Source organism: Erinaceus europaeus, chromosome 16, assembly GCF_950295315.1.
Source record: "Erinaceus europaeus chromosome 16, mEriEur2.1, whole genome shotgun sequence".
Taxonomy (NCBI): domain Eukaryota; kingdom Metazoa; phylum Chordata; class Mammalia; order Eulipotyphla; family Erinaceidae; genus Erinaceus; species Erinaceus europaeus.
The window spans coordinates 47,771,552-47,787,754 of NC_080177.1; the positions used below are offsets into that span (position 1 = coordinate 47,771,552).

Below are 16,203 nucleotides of genomic sequence, written 5' to 3' on the forward strand. Positions count from 1 at the left end.
ACAACCCCAACCTAAGTAAAACAGTCTAGGTCCACTCTCTATTCCACATTCTCCAAGCAGTAGTGCTCTTGGAGTTTCCAGAATGAGAGCAGAAGTTGCCGTGGGAGACCTCCCCCTCACCAACTTTTTAAAAATGTTTATCTATTTATTTTCCCTTCTGTTGCCCTTGTTTTTTTATTGTTGTTGTAGTTATTGATGTTGTCCTTGTTGGACAGGACAGAGAAAAATGGAGAGAGGACGGGAAGACAGAGAGGGTGAGAGAAAGATAGACACCTGCAGACCTGCTTCACCGCCTGTGAAGCGATTCTCCTGCAGGTGGAGAGCCGGGGCTCGAACCGGGATCCTTAAGCCGGTCCTTGTGCTTCATGCCACATGCACTTAACCCGCTGCGCTACTGCCTGACTCCCCCTCACCAACTTTATTTATTTGGTAAGACAGAGAAACTGAGAGGGGATGGTGAGATAGAGAAGAGTAAAGAGCAACACTTGCAGTACTGCTTCACTACTTGTGAAATTTCACCTCTACAGGTGAGGGCACTTGAACTCTGGTCCTAGAGCATGGTAACATGTGGCTCTACCAGGGTGCCAGAGACTGGCCCCTTGGGGAAACCTTTCTAATCGGTCTAATTGGCTCCTTCCAGGCTGCACTCACTCTAGCAAGTTCTAAAAGCCTTCATATTCCCCGGTTCACTGACAAAGTTCTCTCTAGTACCATGCCTCCTTTCCCTACAGTAGTCCTGTTTACCAGCTTTTGTTTCTTTGCTTTTTCTTTCCCACCTCCAGAAGGACGTGGCAGGAAAAGCACAGTGTCAGGAGAAGTTTAAGGTTTCTTTTTCTTTTTCTTTTTAATCTTTATTCACGAGCGGGCAAACATGTGCTCCTCCATCTTTCTCCTCCCACGGCAGAGAGGGACTCCTAAACTAATCTAAGGTTTATTTTTCATTTCTCCCAACAGCAGCCCTGCAGACAAATGACTTCCTTCTCTGGCTTCCTAGTTCCCTTTTACAAGCAGCTTAGTGGCAGAGCCTCGGTAACCGTCACCGAGACTATCTTTTAAAATCCGATAGTCCATCGACCGGGGGTCAGGAGTGACAGACGACGATAATGATCTAGACCCGAGCGGCCCATCGAGAGGGCGAGTCCACACCAGAAGGAAGATATGGGGATGGCAGCGGCGCCAGGCCTTCCTTACCCGAATGAGGGATGCCGACGCTGGGGCAGCCAGGCTGCAAGACTGCTGAGCGAGACAGGGAGTCTTCGTATTCATCCAGGATGGACGCCATGGTGACCGGTGTCCACGCCTCCAGTCCCGGGCCCCGAGATCACAGCGGGGCTGCCAGCTGGGACTCCCGCCGCGCCGCACACGAACTGACAAGTCCCGGCAACCTGCCGCTGCAGCTTTTCCACAGACCTGAAGAGCTTCTTGCTTCCACCTCCTGGGGGGAGATGCCGGGGAGCCCTCTCCCTCGAATTTGGTGCAGTTTTGCACCTCGCTGTAGCCCCCAGAAAACGAAGACCACCAGAAGCCGATTACAGGGGCTCCCCAGCTCCCCTACAGCTCAGCTGACTTCTGCCGCCTGGACGCTCGCTTATGACGTAATTTCCGAGCGCCCCCGGGCTCACGTAACTCGCGCGCCAATTCGTCTAGGCGTCCGTCGCGGGTGGGTGGTTAGGAGCCCCTTGGAGGCGGCAGAGGAGAGGCTAGTTGATGGGTGGCGCCGGGACTCCGCCCAGACCCAGCTGGGTAAGGGTGGCTGGCCGGGCTGGGCAGCAGCCCCACCGCCAGTCCTGCTGCAACTCCGAGTTTCGACAGTAAGAGGCGATCTCGGCTTTCTCACTCTATCCCCCCACCCCCCACCCCCAGGCCTCCTCGGGGCTGCGCAGGTTCAGATGGGCTGACGGCTTCCCAGTCCAACACCGCTTTCCATCCTGAAGCAAAGAGAGGTTCCGGGACGAATAGGCGAGGTCGTGAGGCCGTCTCCCGGGAACGACCCCCCCATAGGGAAAGGTAGAGAGGGGCTGCGGGTATGGGTCGATTTGACAAAGCCCATGTCCAGCAGAGAAGCAGTTACAGAAGCCAGAACTCATACCTTCTGCACCCCAAAAAGAAGTGGCGCAGTGGATAAAACATGAGGTTCTGAGAACCATCCGCGGCAGCACATGTTCCAGAGTGATGTCTGGTTCTTTCTCTCTCCTCCTATCCCTCTCATTAATAAATAAATTAAATATTAAAAAATAAAGAATTGGGACAAGTCGGGCTGTAGCGCAGCGGGTTAAGCGCAGGTGGCGCGAAGCGCAAGGACCAGTGTAAGGATCCCGGTTCGAGCCACGGCTCCCCACCTGCAGGGGAGTCGCTTCACAGGCGGTGAAGCAGGTCTGCAGGTGTCTGTCTTTGTCTTCTCCTCCTCTCTCCATTTCTCTGTCCTATCCAACAAAAACAACAGCATCAGTAACAACAACAATAATAACTACAACAATAAAACAAGGGCAACAAGAGGATAAATACATAAATATTTTTAAAATCTTTAAAAATAATTGTGGTCCATACCCCCAGAGGGCTCTGAGTTCCAATTCCATCAGGACCCAGAAAGGGGGGTGGGGGGAGGAAGGACACTCGGAAGTACTAGGTATGACTTGGAAAGGAAGAGAAGGCAGGACCATAGGAAAAACGGGCAAATATATATAAATATAGGTAATAGTCAACCCATATCTGTGACCTTGGGAGAACTACTACAGTTTCCAATAGAGGGAGTGGAGAAACAGAACTTGTGATGGGAAGAGTGTGGAATTATACCCATTATCTCATAATTTTTTAAATCATTAATAAAATAATTTAAAAAATTTTTTTAAAGCAGAGAAAGAAACGAAAGCACCACTCAGAACCCAGTACCAGGTATCAAACTCAGGGACTTGGACATGCAAGCCCCAGGTTACACTCCCCAAAAAAAAGTTGAGCTTTTTTTTTTTTCCTCTTTTTTTAAATTTCTTTATTAGGGAATTAATGTTCTACATTCGACAGTAAATACAATAGTTTACACATGCATAACATTTCCCAGTTTTCCATATAACAATACAACCCCCACTAGATCCTCTCATCCTTTTTGGACCTGTATTCTCTCCCCACCCCCCACCCCAGAGTCTTTTACTTTGGTGCAATACCTCAATTCCAGTTCAGGTTCTACCTGTGTTTTCTCTTCTGATCTTGTTTTTCAACTTCTGCCTGAGAGTGAGATCATCTCATATTCATCCTTCTGTTTCTGACTTAATTTCAGTTAACATGAATTTTTCAAGGTCCATCTAAGATGGGCTGAAAATGGTGAAGTCATAATTTTTTATAGCTGAGTAGTATTCCATTGTGTGTGTATACCACAACTTGCTCAGCCACTCATCTGTTGTTGGACACCTGGGTTGCTTCCAGGTTTTGGCTATTACAAATTTGATCCTACATCATAAGCCAGAAACAAAGACAGCACCCGTCTTTAAATTCTTCTGGAATCCATTTTCAATGTAAGTTGAGAGGGCCAGGACTTGTTCACAGGTAGATCTTCCTGGGCGGAAACCAGCTTGGGCAGATGATAGGAATTTCTCTGTGAGAGGAGAAATTCGTGACAGAAGCAGCCTCTCAAGGAGTTTGTAACACACGGAGAGGAGAGAAATTGGTCTATAGCTGGCAGCCAGTGTTGGGTCTTTCTTTGGTTTCAAAACTGCTATTATCTTCGCACGACGCCAGATTTTGGGCATAGATTTAGATTCCAAGATGTGGGACAGGAATGTAGTGAGCCACTTCTTTGCCGCGGGGCCCAAGTTAAGAATGAGTTCTGGGGTGATGTTATCATAGCCAGCAGCCGTTCCTGGTTTAACCCTCTTCAAAGCGTCTTCCAGTTCAGACAGTGTAAAGGGAGAGAGTTTTGGAGATGGACAGGATAAACGGAAGTGGGATGACCACTCATGGGAAATTTCTCTTTTCCAGACTGGGTTGATCTTAGTCTTTGTTGATCTCACAGTAGCCTATGACACGGTCTGGCACCGTGGTCTCCTAGTCAAGATCTCAAGATGCCTGCCTCCATGGGTGGCCAACACTATATCATTTCTCCTTCAGAACAGAAGATTCCGGGTGCATCTGGGTGACAAGTCTAGCAGATGGAGACTTGTCTCAAGTGGCCTCCCCCAGGGCTCTGTTCTGACTCCTACGCTATTTAATATTTACATCAATGACCTTCCAGAAACTTCTTCAAGGAAGTTCATCTACGCCGATGACATCTGCTGTGCAACTCAGGCATCCAAGTTTGACATCCTCGAGGAAACACTCACGAAAGACATGTCTCTGATATCTGATTACTGTAAAAAATGGCGACTAATCCCTAGCACTGCAAAAACGGTATCATCTGTTTTCCATCTACACCATGCCTCGGCCTCACGTGAGCTTAATGTGCAGCTTGATGATACAAGAATCCGGCATGAAGCCCAGCCAGTCTATCTTGGCGTTACTCTCGATCGCACCCTGTCATTTCACGAACAACTCATAAAAAGTGCAGCAAAGGTGGGTGCAAGGAATAACATCATTGCAAGACTGGCCAGCTCCTCATGGGGCGCCAGCGCTTCCACACTACGATCATCATCTCTGGCATTAATTGCTATTCCACTGCAGAATACTGTGCCCCAGTATGTTTCCGTAGCCCCCATGTCCACTTGGTCGATTCCAAATTATACTCCTCCATGAGGATAATTTCTGGAACCATCCGTTCCACCCCGGTTCCATGGCTGCCAGTTCTTAGCAACATCGCCTCGCCAGATATTCGTCGGGATGCGGCATCATCTAAGTTCATTTCCCACATCTACGCTCAACCGGACCTGCCAATATACGCGGATATCTCCACCCACCCTGTCCAATGCTTGACGTCTCATCATCCAATCTGGTCCCCTACACCTACATTGAACTTCTCTGTTCCAGACTCTTGGAAACAGAGTTGGCAGTCAGCTGAGGTAAAGAACAAACACCTCATCTCAGACCCCTGTAAGCATCAACCCGGCTTTGACCTAGCACGTTATGATTGGGCCCTCCTCAATCGCTATCGAACAGGCCATGGCCGGTGCACCGCTATGTTCCATCGCTGGGGAGCCAGAGATGACCTGATCTGCCCCTGCAGCTACAGACAGACTATGACCCACATGGTCAACGACTGCCACCTCTCCAGATTCAAAGGAGGTCTCGAAACTTTACATCAGGCTCAACCTGACGCTGTTGACTGGCTACGGAAGAAGGGCAAACGCTAGAAGAAGACAAGCCAGAAAGATGCTCTGCTTCTTCCTCATTGATAACTAGAGGGCTAGGTGGTGGTGACCTAGTAGAGCACATATTACAGTGTGCAAGGACCTGGGTTCATAACCCCACCTACCCACCTAAATAAAGAAATCAGGTAGTGGTCTGGGAGGTGGTGCAGTGGATAAAGCATTGGACTCTCAAGCATGAGGTCCTGAGTTCAGTCCCCAGCAGCACATGTATCAGAGTGATGATGTCTGGTTCTCTCTCTCTCTCCTCCTATCTTTCTCATTAATAAATAAAAAGTATTTTTAAAGATAAATAAATTAGATGAATCATTTTTTAAATAAAAATAAATAACAACTTTTTTAAGAGAAGGATGAGGTGGATAGTGTGCTACTTTACCATGTTCAGGATCCAGGTTCAGTCCAGCCCCCACTGGTGGAAGCTTCAGTGTTGTGATGTATCGCTCCCTCCATCTCTGTTTCATGTCCCAAATAAATAAATAAGGAAGCAAGAGGTAGTTGTTGAATGCAATACCTGCATTGAACAAGGTCCTGGAGTCACAGGGTAGACACAATTAGTACTATCTTTGATGCAGCTAGCAGGTGCAGTGGGGGAGCGAGCAGATAGTTCACACATGGTAGTTTAGTGAAGCAAATAAGGAGGTAAAGAACAACTACAGAATGGTTTCACTCATATGAGTGAAATACAGAGAATTGAACATATGAATGGGGAAAATGTCACCCTATAAGACTGTGGGAGAACTACATTGTGGGAGAACTACTTATGGGGGTAGGGATGGGGATACATACCTTTGGTGATGGGAATGGTAAAAAAAAAATAAAGACTTTACTGTAAACCAGTAAAGCTCTAAATTAAAAAAAAAAAAGCCCCCGCACCTATGGACATCTAATCTTTGACAAAGGGACTCAAACTATTAAATGGGAAAAGCCGAGTCTCTTCAATAAGTGGTGTTGGAAACAATGGGTTGAAACATGCAGAAGAATGAAACTGAACCACTGGATTTCACCAAATACAAAAGTAAATTCCAAGTGGATCAAGGACTTGGATGTTAGACCACAAACTATCAGATACTTAGAAGAAAATATTGGCAGAACTCTTTTCTGCATAAATTTTAAAGACATCTTCAATGAAATGAATCCAATTACAAAGAAGACTAAGGCAATTATAAACCTATGGGACTACATCAAATTAAAAAGCTTCTTCACAGCAAAAGAAACCACTACCCAAACCAAGAGACCCCTCACAGAATGGGAGAAGATCTTTACATACCATACATCAGACAAGAGTTTAATAACCAACATATATAAAGAGCTTGCCAAACTCAACCACAAGACAACAAATAACCCCATCCAAAAATGGGGGGAGGACTTGGACAGAGTATTCACCACAGAAGAGATCCAGAAGGCCGAGAAACACGTGAAAAAATGCTCCAAGTCTCTGATTGTCAGAGAAATGCAAATAAAGACAACAATGAGATACCACTTCAATCCTGTGAGAATGTCATACATCAGAAAAGCAGTAAATGCTGGAGAGGTTGTGGGCTCAAAGGAACCCTCCTACACTGCTGGTGGGAATGTCAATTGGTCCAACATCTGTGGAGAACAGTCTGGAGAACTCTCAGAAGGCTAGAAATGGACCTACCCTATGATTCTGCAATTCCTTTCCTGGGGATATATCCTAAGGAACTCAACACACCCATCCAAAAAGATCTGTGTACACATATGTTCTTGGCAACACAATTTGTAATAGCCAAAACCTGGAAGTAACCCAGGTGTCCAACAACAGATGAGTGGCTGAGCAAGTTGTGGTATATATACACAATGGAATACTACTCAGCTGTAAAAAATGGTGACTTCACTGTTTTCAGCCCAACTTGGATGGACCTTGAAAAAATCATGTTGAGTGAAATAAGTCAGAAACAGAAGGATGAATATGGGATGATCTCACTCTCAGGCAGAAGTTGAAAAACAAGATCAGAAAAAACAAAACAAAAAACCAAGTAGAACCTGAAATGGAATTGGCATATCGCACCAAAGTAAAAGACTCTGGGGTGGGTGGGTGGGGAGAATACAGGTCCAAGAAGGATTCAGAGGACCTAGTGGGGGTTGTATTGTTATATGGGAAACTGGGGGATGTTATGCATGTACAAACTATTGTACTTACTGTTGAATGTAAAACATTAATTCCCCAATAAAAAAAGAAATAAAATAAATAAAAAAGAACAGTAGCTGATAGTGCTTAGTTGTCCTGCCACAAGGGAACACATGTTGCCAGACACTGTCCCAGGTTCTGGGGCATGGCCAGGGATACAATGGGCAAACGTGTCTACCCCGGAACTCTGGGGGACCTGTGCCTGTGAATCCCAGTAGGGAGGGATAGTGACACTGTAGCTAGATGTAGGAGCTTTGTAGTGGCATTCAGAGGGCTGGGGTCCTGTAACTAAAGGACTTCTGTCTCCCTGAGGAGCCCATGTCTCTCTGGGATGCAGGGACTCTCCCTCTGAAGTGTCCATAGTCCAGGAGCAAGGATAGCACACCCTAGTGGGTGTGGGTGTCAGTAACTGTCCATCTAGGACAAGTGATCTGGGTCCTGGAGCCACCCTCCCTTGAGCTTAGGGCTCCATCCCAGATCACCTGCTGTCCCTGCTAGAGAAACAAATAGGTCCTCCCCACCTGCATGGGGAAAGCTTCTTAAGCGGTGAAGCAGGACTGCAGGTGTCTTTCTCTCTCTCTTTCTCCCCTCCTCTCTCAGTTTCTCTCTGTCTCTATCCAATAATAAAAATAAATTTAAGAAAAGAGAGAAACAAATAGGTCCAAGCCAGGGTCAAGTCATTATGGGGTACATTTGCTGAACACTGACAAAGCAGCAATCTGCTGTGTCCCTAACTTCCATTGTGATTCACTTCACCCTTTGTATGATACCAGGAAGCTCTTTTCTTGGCTTTACAAAGGCAGAAACCAGGGGCCAAATGGTGGCGCACCTAGTTGAGCGCACATGTTATAGTGAGAAAGGACCCGGGTTCGAGCCCCTGGTCCCCACCTGCAAGGGGAAAGCTTTGCGAGTGGTGAAGCAGGGCTGCAGGTATCTCTCTGTCTCTTTCCCTTCCTATCACCCCCTTCCCTCTCAGTTTCCAGCTATCTCAATCCAATAAATAAATAAAGATAAAAAAGAAAAAAAAATGTGTAACCTTAAAAAATAACTAAGACAGAAACCAAAGTTCACACTGTTGAGCAGTTTGTCCAGGGTCATGCAGCAAGGAAGTGGGGGAGAGCTGGAGCCTGATATTCAAACCAAACCAGAGCCAGACAGATGGCATAATGGTTATGCAAATGACTTTCAAGCCTGAAGTTCTGATACCCCAGGTTCAATATCCAGTGCCACCATAAGCCAGAACTGAGCAGTGCTCTGGGGAAAAAAAGACAAAAGAAGAAGAAGAAGAAGAAGAAGAAGAAGAAGAAGAAGAAGAAGAAGAAGAAGAAGAAGAAGAAGAAGAAGAAGAAGAAGAAAAAGGAAGGCAGGTCTGCTTTATTCTATTGCAAGTATTTTAGGAGATTATAAATTAACCAGTAGTATGTTTATCTTTTTTATTTCATTTATTTTTTTTACCAGATACTGATCAGCTCTGGATTATGGTGGTGCAGGGGACTGAACCTGGGACCTTGAAGCCTTAGGCATGAGAATCTCTTTGCATAACCATTATACTATCTATCCTGCCCCCCCTTTTTTAGTTTTTAAACTTTATATTTTTATTATTGTATTTTAATTTTAAAAATAATTATTTTAGGGCTGGGGAGACAGCATAATGGTTATGCAAAAGCCTTTCAAGCCTGAGGCTCTGAGGTCCCAGGTTCAATCCCCAGCCCCACCATAAGCCAGAACTGAGCAGTGTTCTGGTGTAAAAAAAAGTTTTTTAATCCTTATAAAAAATAATAATTATGGTGTATTGCACCAAAGTAAAAGACTCTGGGGTGAGTGGGAAGAGTTTAGGTCATGGAAAAGGATGACAGAGGACCTAGTGGGAGTTGTATTGTTATGTGGAAAACTGAGAAATGTTATGCATGTACAAACTATTGTATTTACTGTTGACTGTAAAATATTAATCCCCCCATAAATTTTTTTGATTTATTATTATTATTATTATTATTATTATTACCAGTACTATGTTGATACCTAGAAAATGTTCAAGGGCTGGGGTAGATAGCATAATGGTTATGCAAAGACTCTCATGCCAGAGGCTCTGAAATCTCAGGGGGTTTTTTGTTTGTTTGTTTTAAGAATTTATTTATTTATTCATGATAAAGATAGGAGGAGAGAAAGAACCAGACATCATTCTGGTACATATGCTGCCAGGAACTGAACTTGGGACCTCATGGTTGAGAATCCAGCGCTTCATCCACTGTGCTACCTCCTGGACCACTCAAAGTCCCACCATAAGCCAGGGCTGATCAATGCTCTGGTAAAGAAAAAGAAAGAAAGAAAGGAAAAAAGAAAGAAAGAAAATGTTCAATATAAGTTACCTGTTGGTAAGAATTAGTTGAATGAAGACCAAGTTATGGTTTGATTAACTTAAATGAAGAGTAACAATAATAATAATCTTTTAGAACTAGGAGGTCATTCAGTGGTGGAGCTGTTTGTTTAAGCAGATCATTGCTCAATTCTGGCTCATGGTGGTGCTGGGGATTGAACCTGGCACCTCAGAGCTCAGGTATGATAGTCTTTTTTCATAGTGTGCTATCTTCATTGTGCTACCTTCAGTTCAGTAAAGGGCATTTAAAAATGTTAAGACACATGTAAGATTCTGGTTTTGACCTCTCTCTCTCTCTGCCCCCCCCCCTTTATTAAAAGGTGCCACCAGGGAGGCAGTGAAGCGAATAAAGCACTGGACTTTCTTTCTTTTTTCTTTATTTATTTACTTATTTTTATATTTATTTTCCCTTTTGTTGTCCTTGTTTTTTATTATTGTTGTTGTTGTTATTGATGTTGTTGTTGTTATGACAGAGAGAAATGGGGGGGACAGAGAGGAGAGAAAGAGAGACACCTGCAGACCTGCTTCACCGCCTGTGAAGCGACTCCCCTACAGGTGGGGGGTGGGGGGCTGGAACTCGGATCCTTACGCTGGTCCTTGTGCTTCGCACCACCTACACTTAACCCACTGCGATACCACCAGACTCCCTTTTCTTTTTCTTTCTTCCCTTTTTAAAATTTTTTTATTTCCTTTTGTTGCCCTTGTTTTATTGTTGTAGTTATTATTGTTGTTGTTATTGATGCCATCGTTGTTGGATAGGACAGAGAGAAATGGAGAGAGGAGGGGAAGACAGAGAGGGGGAGAGAAAGATACCTGCAGACCTGCTTCACCGCTTGTGAAGTGACTCCCCTGCAGGTGGGGAGCCCGGGGCTCAACCGGGATCCTTCCACAGGGTCCTTGCGCTTTGCCACGTGCGCTTAACCCCTGGGCTACCACCGGACTCCCCCGGCCTCCCCCGGCCTCCCTTTTCTTCCTCCCTTCCCTCCCTTCTTTCTTTCTTTCTTTCTTTCTTTCTTTCTTTCTTTCTTTCTTTCTTTCTTTCTTTCTTTCTTTCTTCCTTCCTTCCTTCCTTCCTTCCTTTCTTTCTTTCTTTCTTTCTTTCTCTTTCTCTCTCTCTCTTTCCTTCTTTCTTTGTTTTTAGCATTCACTTATTTATTGACCATATATTAAGAGGCCTAATCGAAGAGAACAAAACCCATGATCAAACTCCTTAAATTATTCTTTGCTTCAGTTTTCTTCTCAGCTTAGGGCCAAAAAGCCTCTGGTGGGGCTTTGATTTTGTTCTCCGTGACAGTCACCTTCTTGTGCAGAGTGAGGGTTGAGTAGATTCAGATGAGCTTGGAGACCAAGGCCAAGATTCAGGCTACCAGGTGCGTGCAATGCTCATAGCTGAGTGATGGCCTTACTTCAGCACAACTTTAACTCCTTTAAAAGAGCCAAGCACCTTAGCATCAGCTGAGGAAAGGGATGATCCTGAATTCAGTCCCTGGCATTGTTTGTGCCAGTGATGCCCTTGTTCTCTGTCCCTCTCTCTCATAAATAAATGTTATAAATAAACTATTTATGAGATGCTTGAGAGTTCACTGCTGTATTCACTGCACCATCTTATTATTTTAAATATGAGCATTGTTTAGCTCTAGCTTAAGGTGGTGCTGGGGATTGAACCTGGGACCTTGTAGTCTCAGTCATGAAAATATTTTTGCATAACCATTATGCTATCTCCCCCAGTCCAAGATATATTATGATTAGTGGAAGTAAATTATTTATATTTCTTCAGGCTGTTTTGTTTGTTTGTTTATAGTTTCTGGGGCTTTACCCCCTGTTTAGGCCGAGATTTAAATTTCCTTTTTTAGATAGAAGGCGCAAAACAGTCTCATTGAGAAAGGGAAAGAAACCATAGCACCAAAGCTTCCTCCAGCACACTGGGGGCCAGGTTCAAATATGGTTCGCACACATAGCAAAACAGAGCACTGTCCAGGTGATCTATTCTGTCAGCCCAAACATTTTCTTTCTTTCCCCTTTCTTCATCTTTTTCTCCTCCTCCTCTTCTTTTTAGTACTTATGGATGTATTTATGAGGTAGGGGTTGAGAGAGAACCAAAGTATCACTCTGGGACATTCAGTGTTGGGGATTGAACTTGAGAGACCAATACCTTATTCACTGCACCACCTCCCAAATTGAGTCTCATATTTCTTTATTTTTTTAAGGATTCACTTTTCTTTTTTTTAAATAATTTAAAAAATATTTTATTTATTTATTAATGAGAAAGATAGGAGGAGAGAGAGAGAACCAGACTTCACTCTGGTACCTGTGCTGCCGGGGATTGAACTCAGGACCTCATGCTTAAGAGTCCGATGCTTTATACACTGCGCCACCTCCCGGACCACTCATTTTTTTTTAATGTTTTATTTATTTATTAATGAGAGGGGTAGGAGAGAAAGAACCAGACATCACTTTGGTACATGTGCTGCCAGGGATTGAAATCAGGACCTCAAGCTTGAGAGACCAACGTTTTATCCACTGTGCCACCTCTCAGACCACAAGGATTCACTTTCCAAGAGAGAGAGATAGCTAGACAGATAGACAGAGGGGAGCTCAATCTGAAAGGTGGTATATTGACTACATATTGGACAAAAATCCCAGATTCAGTCTCTAGCATTACATATGCCAGGGTAATGTTTGCTGACTCTCTCTCGCTAGCATTACATATGCCAAGGTAATGTTTGGTGACTCTCTCTCTCTCTGTGTCTCTCTCTAGCATTACATATGCCAGGGTAATGTTTGGTGACTCTCTCTCTCTCATAAACTAATGAATACAAATTTAAATAATAAATTTTTGGTGGATGAGAAAATAGTGCACTTGGATGCTTATTTTGTCATTCTGAAGACCAAGATTTGAAGTGCAATGATGGAACTCAGAACCTAATGCTTGAGAGTCCAGTGCTTTATTCACTTTATCTGTACATGAGAGTTTCTTGAGCAGTAAAGCAAGAGTTTCAGTCTCTGTGTGTGTGTGTGTGTGTGTGTGTGTGTATGTGTGTGTGTCCTTGTTGTCTCTCACCTTCTATCAAAAAGATAGAAAAAGGCAAAGGGGTCACTGGAAATGGTAGAGCTGAGCAGGCACTGAATCCAGCAATAACCATGGTGGCAAAAATGCTGAAAGGAAAGAGACCCTCATCTCACTCATAACAGCTTTTCTTTTATATATATATATAATTAAAAATTTAATTATCTTTATTTACTTATTGGATAGACATAGCCAGAAACTGGAGGGAAGCAGGTGATAGAGAGGAAGAGAGACAGAGAGACACCTGCAGCACTACTTCACCACTTGTGAAGCTTTCCCCCTGAAGGTGGAGACCAGGGGCTTGAACCTGGGTCCTTGTGCACTGTAACATATGTGCTACCACCCGGCCCCCTCATAATACCTTTTCAAGTGCTGCACATCTTCTTCCTGTTTGGCTTCCTTCCAGATGTTTCTAAACCTAGTAGAATTTCCCCAGTTCCCAAAAATCCTTTCCTCTTTGAGGGAAAGTTAAAGCCCCATTCAGGGCAGGACAGGACCTACCAACTACTCTCTTCTCCATCCACCTGTGGTTGTAGGTGCAGGGTTCTGGAGAAGTTACTGAAAGGATGGGCCAGAACACTTCCTTAAGAGAGAAATGGAAGAGGAAGGCGCAATAGCTTGCCTGGGTTCTTCTAGCGTTTGCCGCTTGCTTGCCTGGATAGTATAGTGTTTCAGATTTGAGCCTGGTCCCTACAGCACTGAAGCAAGCTTTGGTGTTGAAGTTTCATTTTCTATGCCTCTCTCACTCTTTTTTAGCTGAAAAGTCACCTTGGAGCGGTGGAGCCTCAGAGAAGGTAAGTAAGTAAATAAATAAATCTTTAAAAATGAAAACCCTGCCCTCCAAAAAAAATAGTAATAATGAGGGGCTGGGAGGTACCTTATCTGGTAGAAACACTGTACATGACATCTGGAGAAGCTTTATGGGTAATAGGTGGTCGTAGTGTCTCTTCTTTCACCGTCTGTCTGAAATCAAAAGGAGTAGCCCTGGTGGTTAAAAAAAAAAAAGTTAGTCATTGAAATGGATGATAAAGAACACCAGATTGCTTTGGTATTTAGATTCCAATATGTGCATAAAAATTTGAAGTAATGGGGCCAGCTGGTAGTACACCTGGTTGAACGAACATGTTGCAATGCTCAAGGACCCAGGTTCAAGTCCCTGGTCCCCACCTGCAGGGGGGAAAGCTTCACAAGTGGTGAAGCAGGGCATCTTTCTTTCTTTCTTTTTTTTTTTTACTAATATTTATTTATTTGCTTTTGTTGCCCTTATTGTTTTATTGTTGTAGTTATTAGTTATTATTGTGGTTGTTACTGATGTCATCGTTGTTGGACAGGACAGAGAGAAATGGAGAGAGGAGGGGAAGACAGAGAAGGGGAGAGAAAGACAAGACACCTGCAGACCTGCTTCACCACCTGTGAAGTGACTCCCCTGCAGGTGGTGAGCGGGGGGGGGGGGCTCAAACCGGGATCCTTACTCTGGTCCTTGCGCTTTGCACCACGTGGACTTAACCCACTATGCTACCACCCGACTCCTGGGCTTCTTTCTTTTCCTCTCTACCTCCCCCTCCCCTCTCAATTTCTCTGTCTCTATCCAATAATCAATAAATAAAGTAAAAATTTAAAAATTTTTAAAAATTGAAGTAATAACTTCTTTAATAATCATTATTCATAGTGTATTAAAAATGACATACTTTGCTATGATTTGGTATAACAATGAAAAGTTTCGATATTGTGGTCTGGGAGGTGGTGCAGTGGTAAAGCTTTGGACTCTCAAGCATGAGGTCCTGAGTTTGATCCCCGGCAGCATATGTGCCAGAGTGATGTCTGGTTCTTTCTCTCTCCTCCTGTCTTTCTCATAAATAAACAAAATCTTTAAATATATATATATATATTTAAAAAGAAAAGTTTCAATATCAGTATAGCTTTGTAAAAGATTTATTCAGTTTTTAATATGTGATTAATGTTTACAGTACAGTTGTTGGCACATAGGATTTATTTATTTTTGCTTTATTTTTTTCTTTATTTATTTTAACTTTATTGAAGGGAGACAGACCTGCCCCCCCATACACACACAGACATGCAGTTATGGCAGCAACAGCTTTGGGCTTGGGGCTTCTGGAGTCCTGAAGTTTTGACTACTTTCTTATTCTTTTCTTTTAAAAACTATTTTATTTATTTATTTATTCATAGAAAATATAGGCAGAGAGAAAGAACCAGCCATCACTCTGGTACATGTGCTGCCTAGGATTGAACTCAGGACCTCATGCTTGAGAGTTCAGTGCTCTATCCACTGTGCCACCTCCCAGACCACCTTTATTTTTCGTATATTTGGTAGGACAGAGAGTGAGAGGGGAGGAGGGAATATAGAGACAGTGAGGCATCTGCAGCACTGCTTCACCACTCACTGAAGCTTGCCCCCTATAGATGGGGATGAGGGGCTTGAATCTGGGTCCTTGCTCAGGATAATGTGTACACTCAGCCTGGTGTGCCACCACCCAGCCCCAGGGTTTATTATTTGTTTTTCAAGATTTCTTTTTTTTTTAAATATTTATTTTCTCTTTGTTGCCTTTGTTGTTTTTATTGTTGTTGTAGTTAGTATTGTTGTTGAATAGGACAGAGAGAAATGAAGAGAGGAGGGGAAGGCAGAGACAAGGGGGAGAGAAAGATAGACACCTGGAGACCTGCTTCACCGCCTATGAAGCGACTCCCCTGCAGGTGGGGAGCCCGGAGCTGGAACCACCATCATCAGGCCTGTCCTTGCGCTTTGTGCCACGTGCGCTTAACCCGCTGCACTACCACCCAACTCCGTTTTTCAAGATTTCTTTGTCACAGACCTGGAGATAGCACAGTGAATAAAGTATTGGACTCTCAAATATGAGGTCCCAAATTCAGTCCCTACAGCATATGTACCAGAGCAATGCTCTGGTTTTCTTTCTCTCTCTTCTCATTAATAAATAAATTTTTTTTGTGCTGGGGTACATAGCATAATGGTTATGCAAAAACTTTCTTGCCTGAGGCTCCAATGTCCAGGTTCAATGGCCTGTACCACTGTAAACCAGAGCTGAACAGTGTTCTGGTAAAAATTAACTAAATCTTTTTAAAAATTATTTATCAATTTGAGAGGGGAGAGGGAGAACCAGAGCACCACTCTGGCACATGTGATTCCAGGAATCAAACCCAGTGTTCAACATTTTCCCACTGTGTCATCTTCTGGGCTGCCTCCTCTCCTTTACAGTATGTGGAGTCTAACACAGCCACCTACTTTTGGACAACTTCTGCAACCCCCGAGCTCTCCTTCCCTTAGTAATGACCTGAACTAGCCTGTGTC

General features: G+C 44.0%; 2 protein-coding genes across 2 annotated transcripts in view; one reads left to right on the forward strand and one right to left on the reverse strand.

Moving 5' to 3' along the window:
- The window catches only part of VPS18 (VPS18 core subunit of CORVET and HOPS complexes), a 34,613-nt gene extending 33,052 nt beyond the window's left edge, over positions 1-1,561 (reverse strand). The window contains exon 1 of the mRNA XM_007536324.3: positions 1,192-1,561. Coding sequence (XP_007536386.1) covers positions 1,192-1,282 — 91 coding nt within the window. The 5' untranslated portion in view covers positions 1,283-1,561. The remainder of the gene's footprint in view (positions 1-1,191) is intronic.
- LOC132533381 (uncharacterized) lies at positions 1,281-16,179 on the forward strand. The gene is made up of 4 exons (XM_060174184.1): positions 1,281-1,811; positions 4,099-4,159; positions 13,635-13,672; positions 16,111-16,179. The coding sequence occupies exons 1-4, from the start codon at positions 1,281-1,283 to the stop codon at positions 16,177-16,179; spliced, it is 699 nt and encodes a 232-aa protein (XP_060030167.1).
- The last annotated feature ends 24 nt before the right edge of the window (positions 16,180-16,203 follow it).

What these genes read in the sequence shown, in the direction of transcription:
- LOC132533381 (XM_060174184.1), top strand. Translation starts at nt 1,281, where the DNA reads ATGGTGACCGGTGTCCACGCCTCCAGTCCCGGGCCCCGAGATCACAGC. An exon ending in TGCAACTCCGAGTTTCGACA is followed by an intron (nt 1,812 to 4,098) that starts GTAAGAGGCGAT and finishes TTTCTCCTTCAG; the next exon opens with AACAGAAGATTCCGGGTGCA. An exon ending in ATGGAGACTTGTCTCAAGTG is followed by an intron (nt 4,160 to 13,634) that starts GCCTCCCCCAGG and finishes ACTCTTTTTTAG; the next exon opens with CTGAAAAGTCACCTTGGAGC.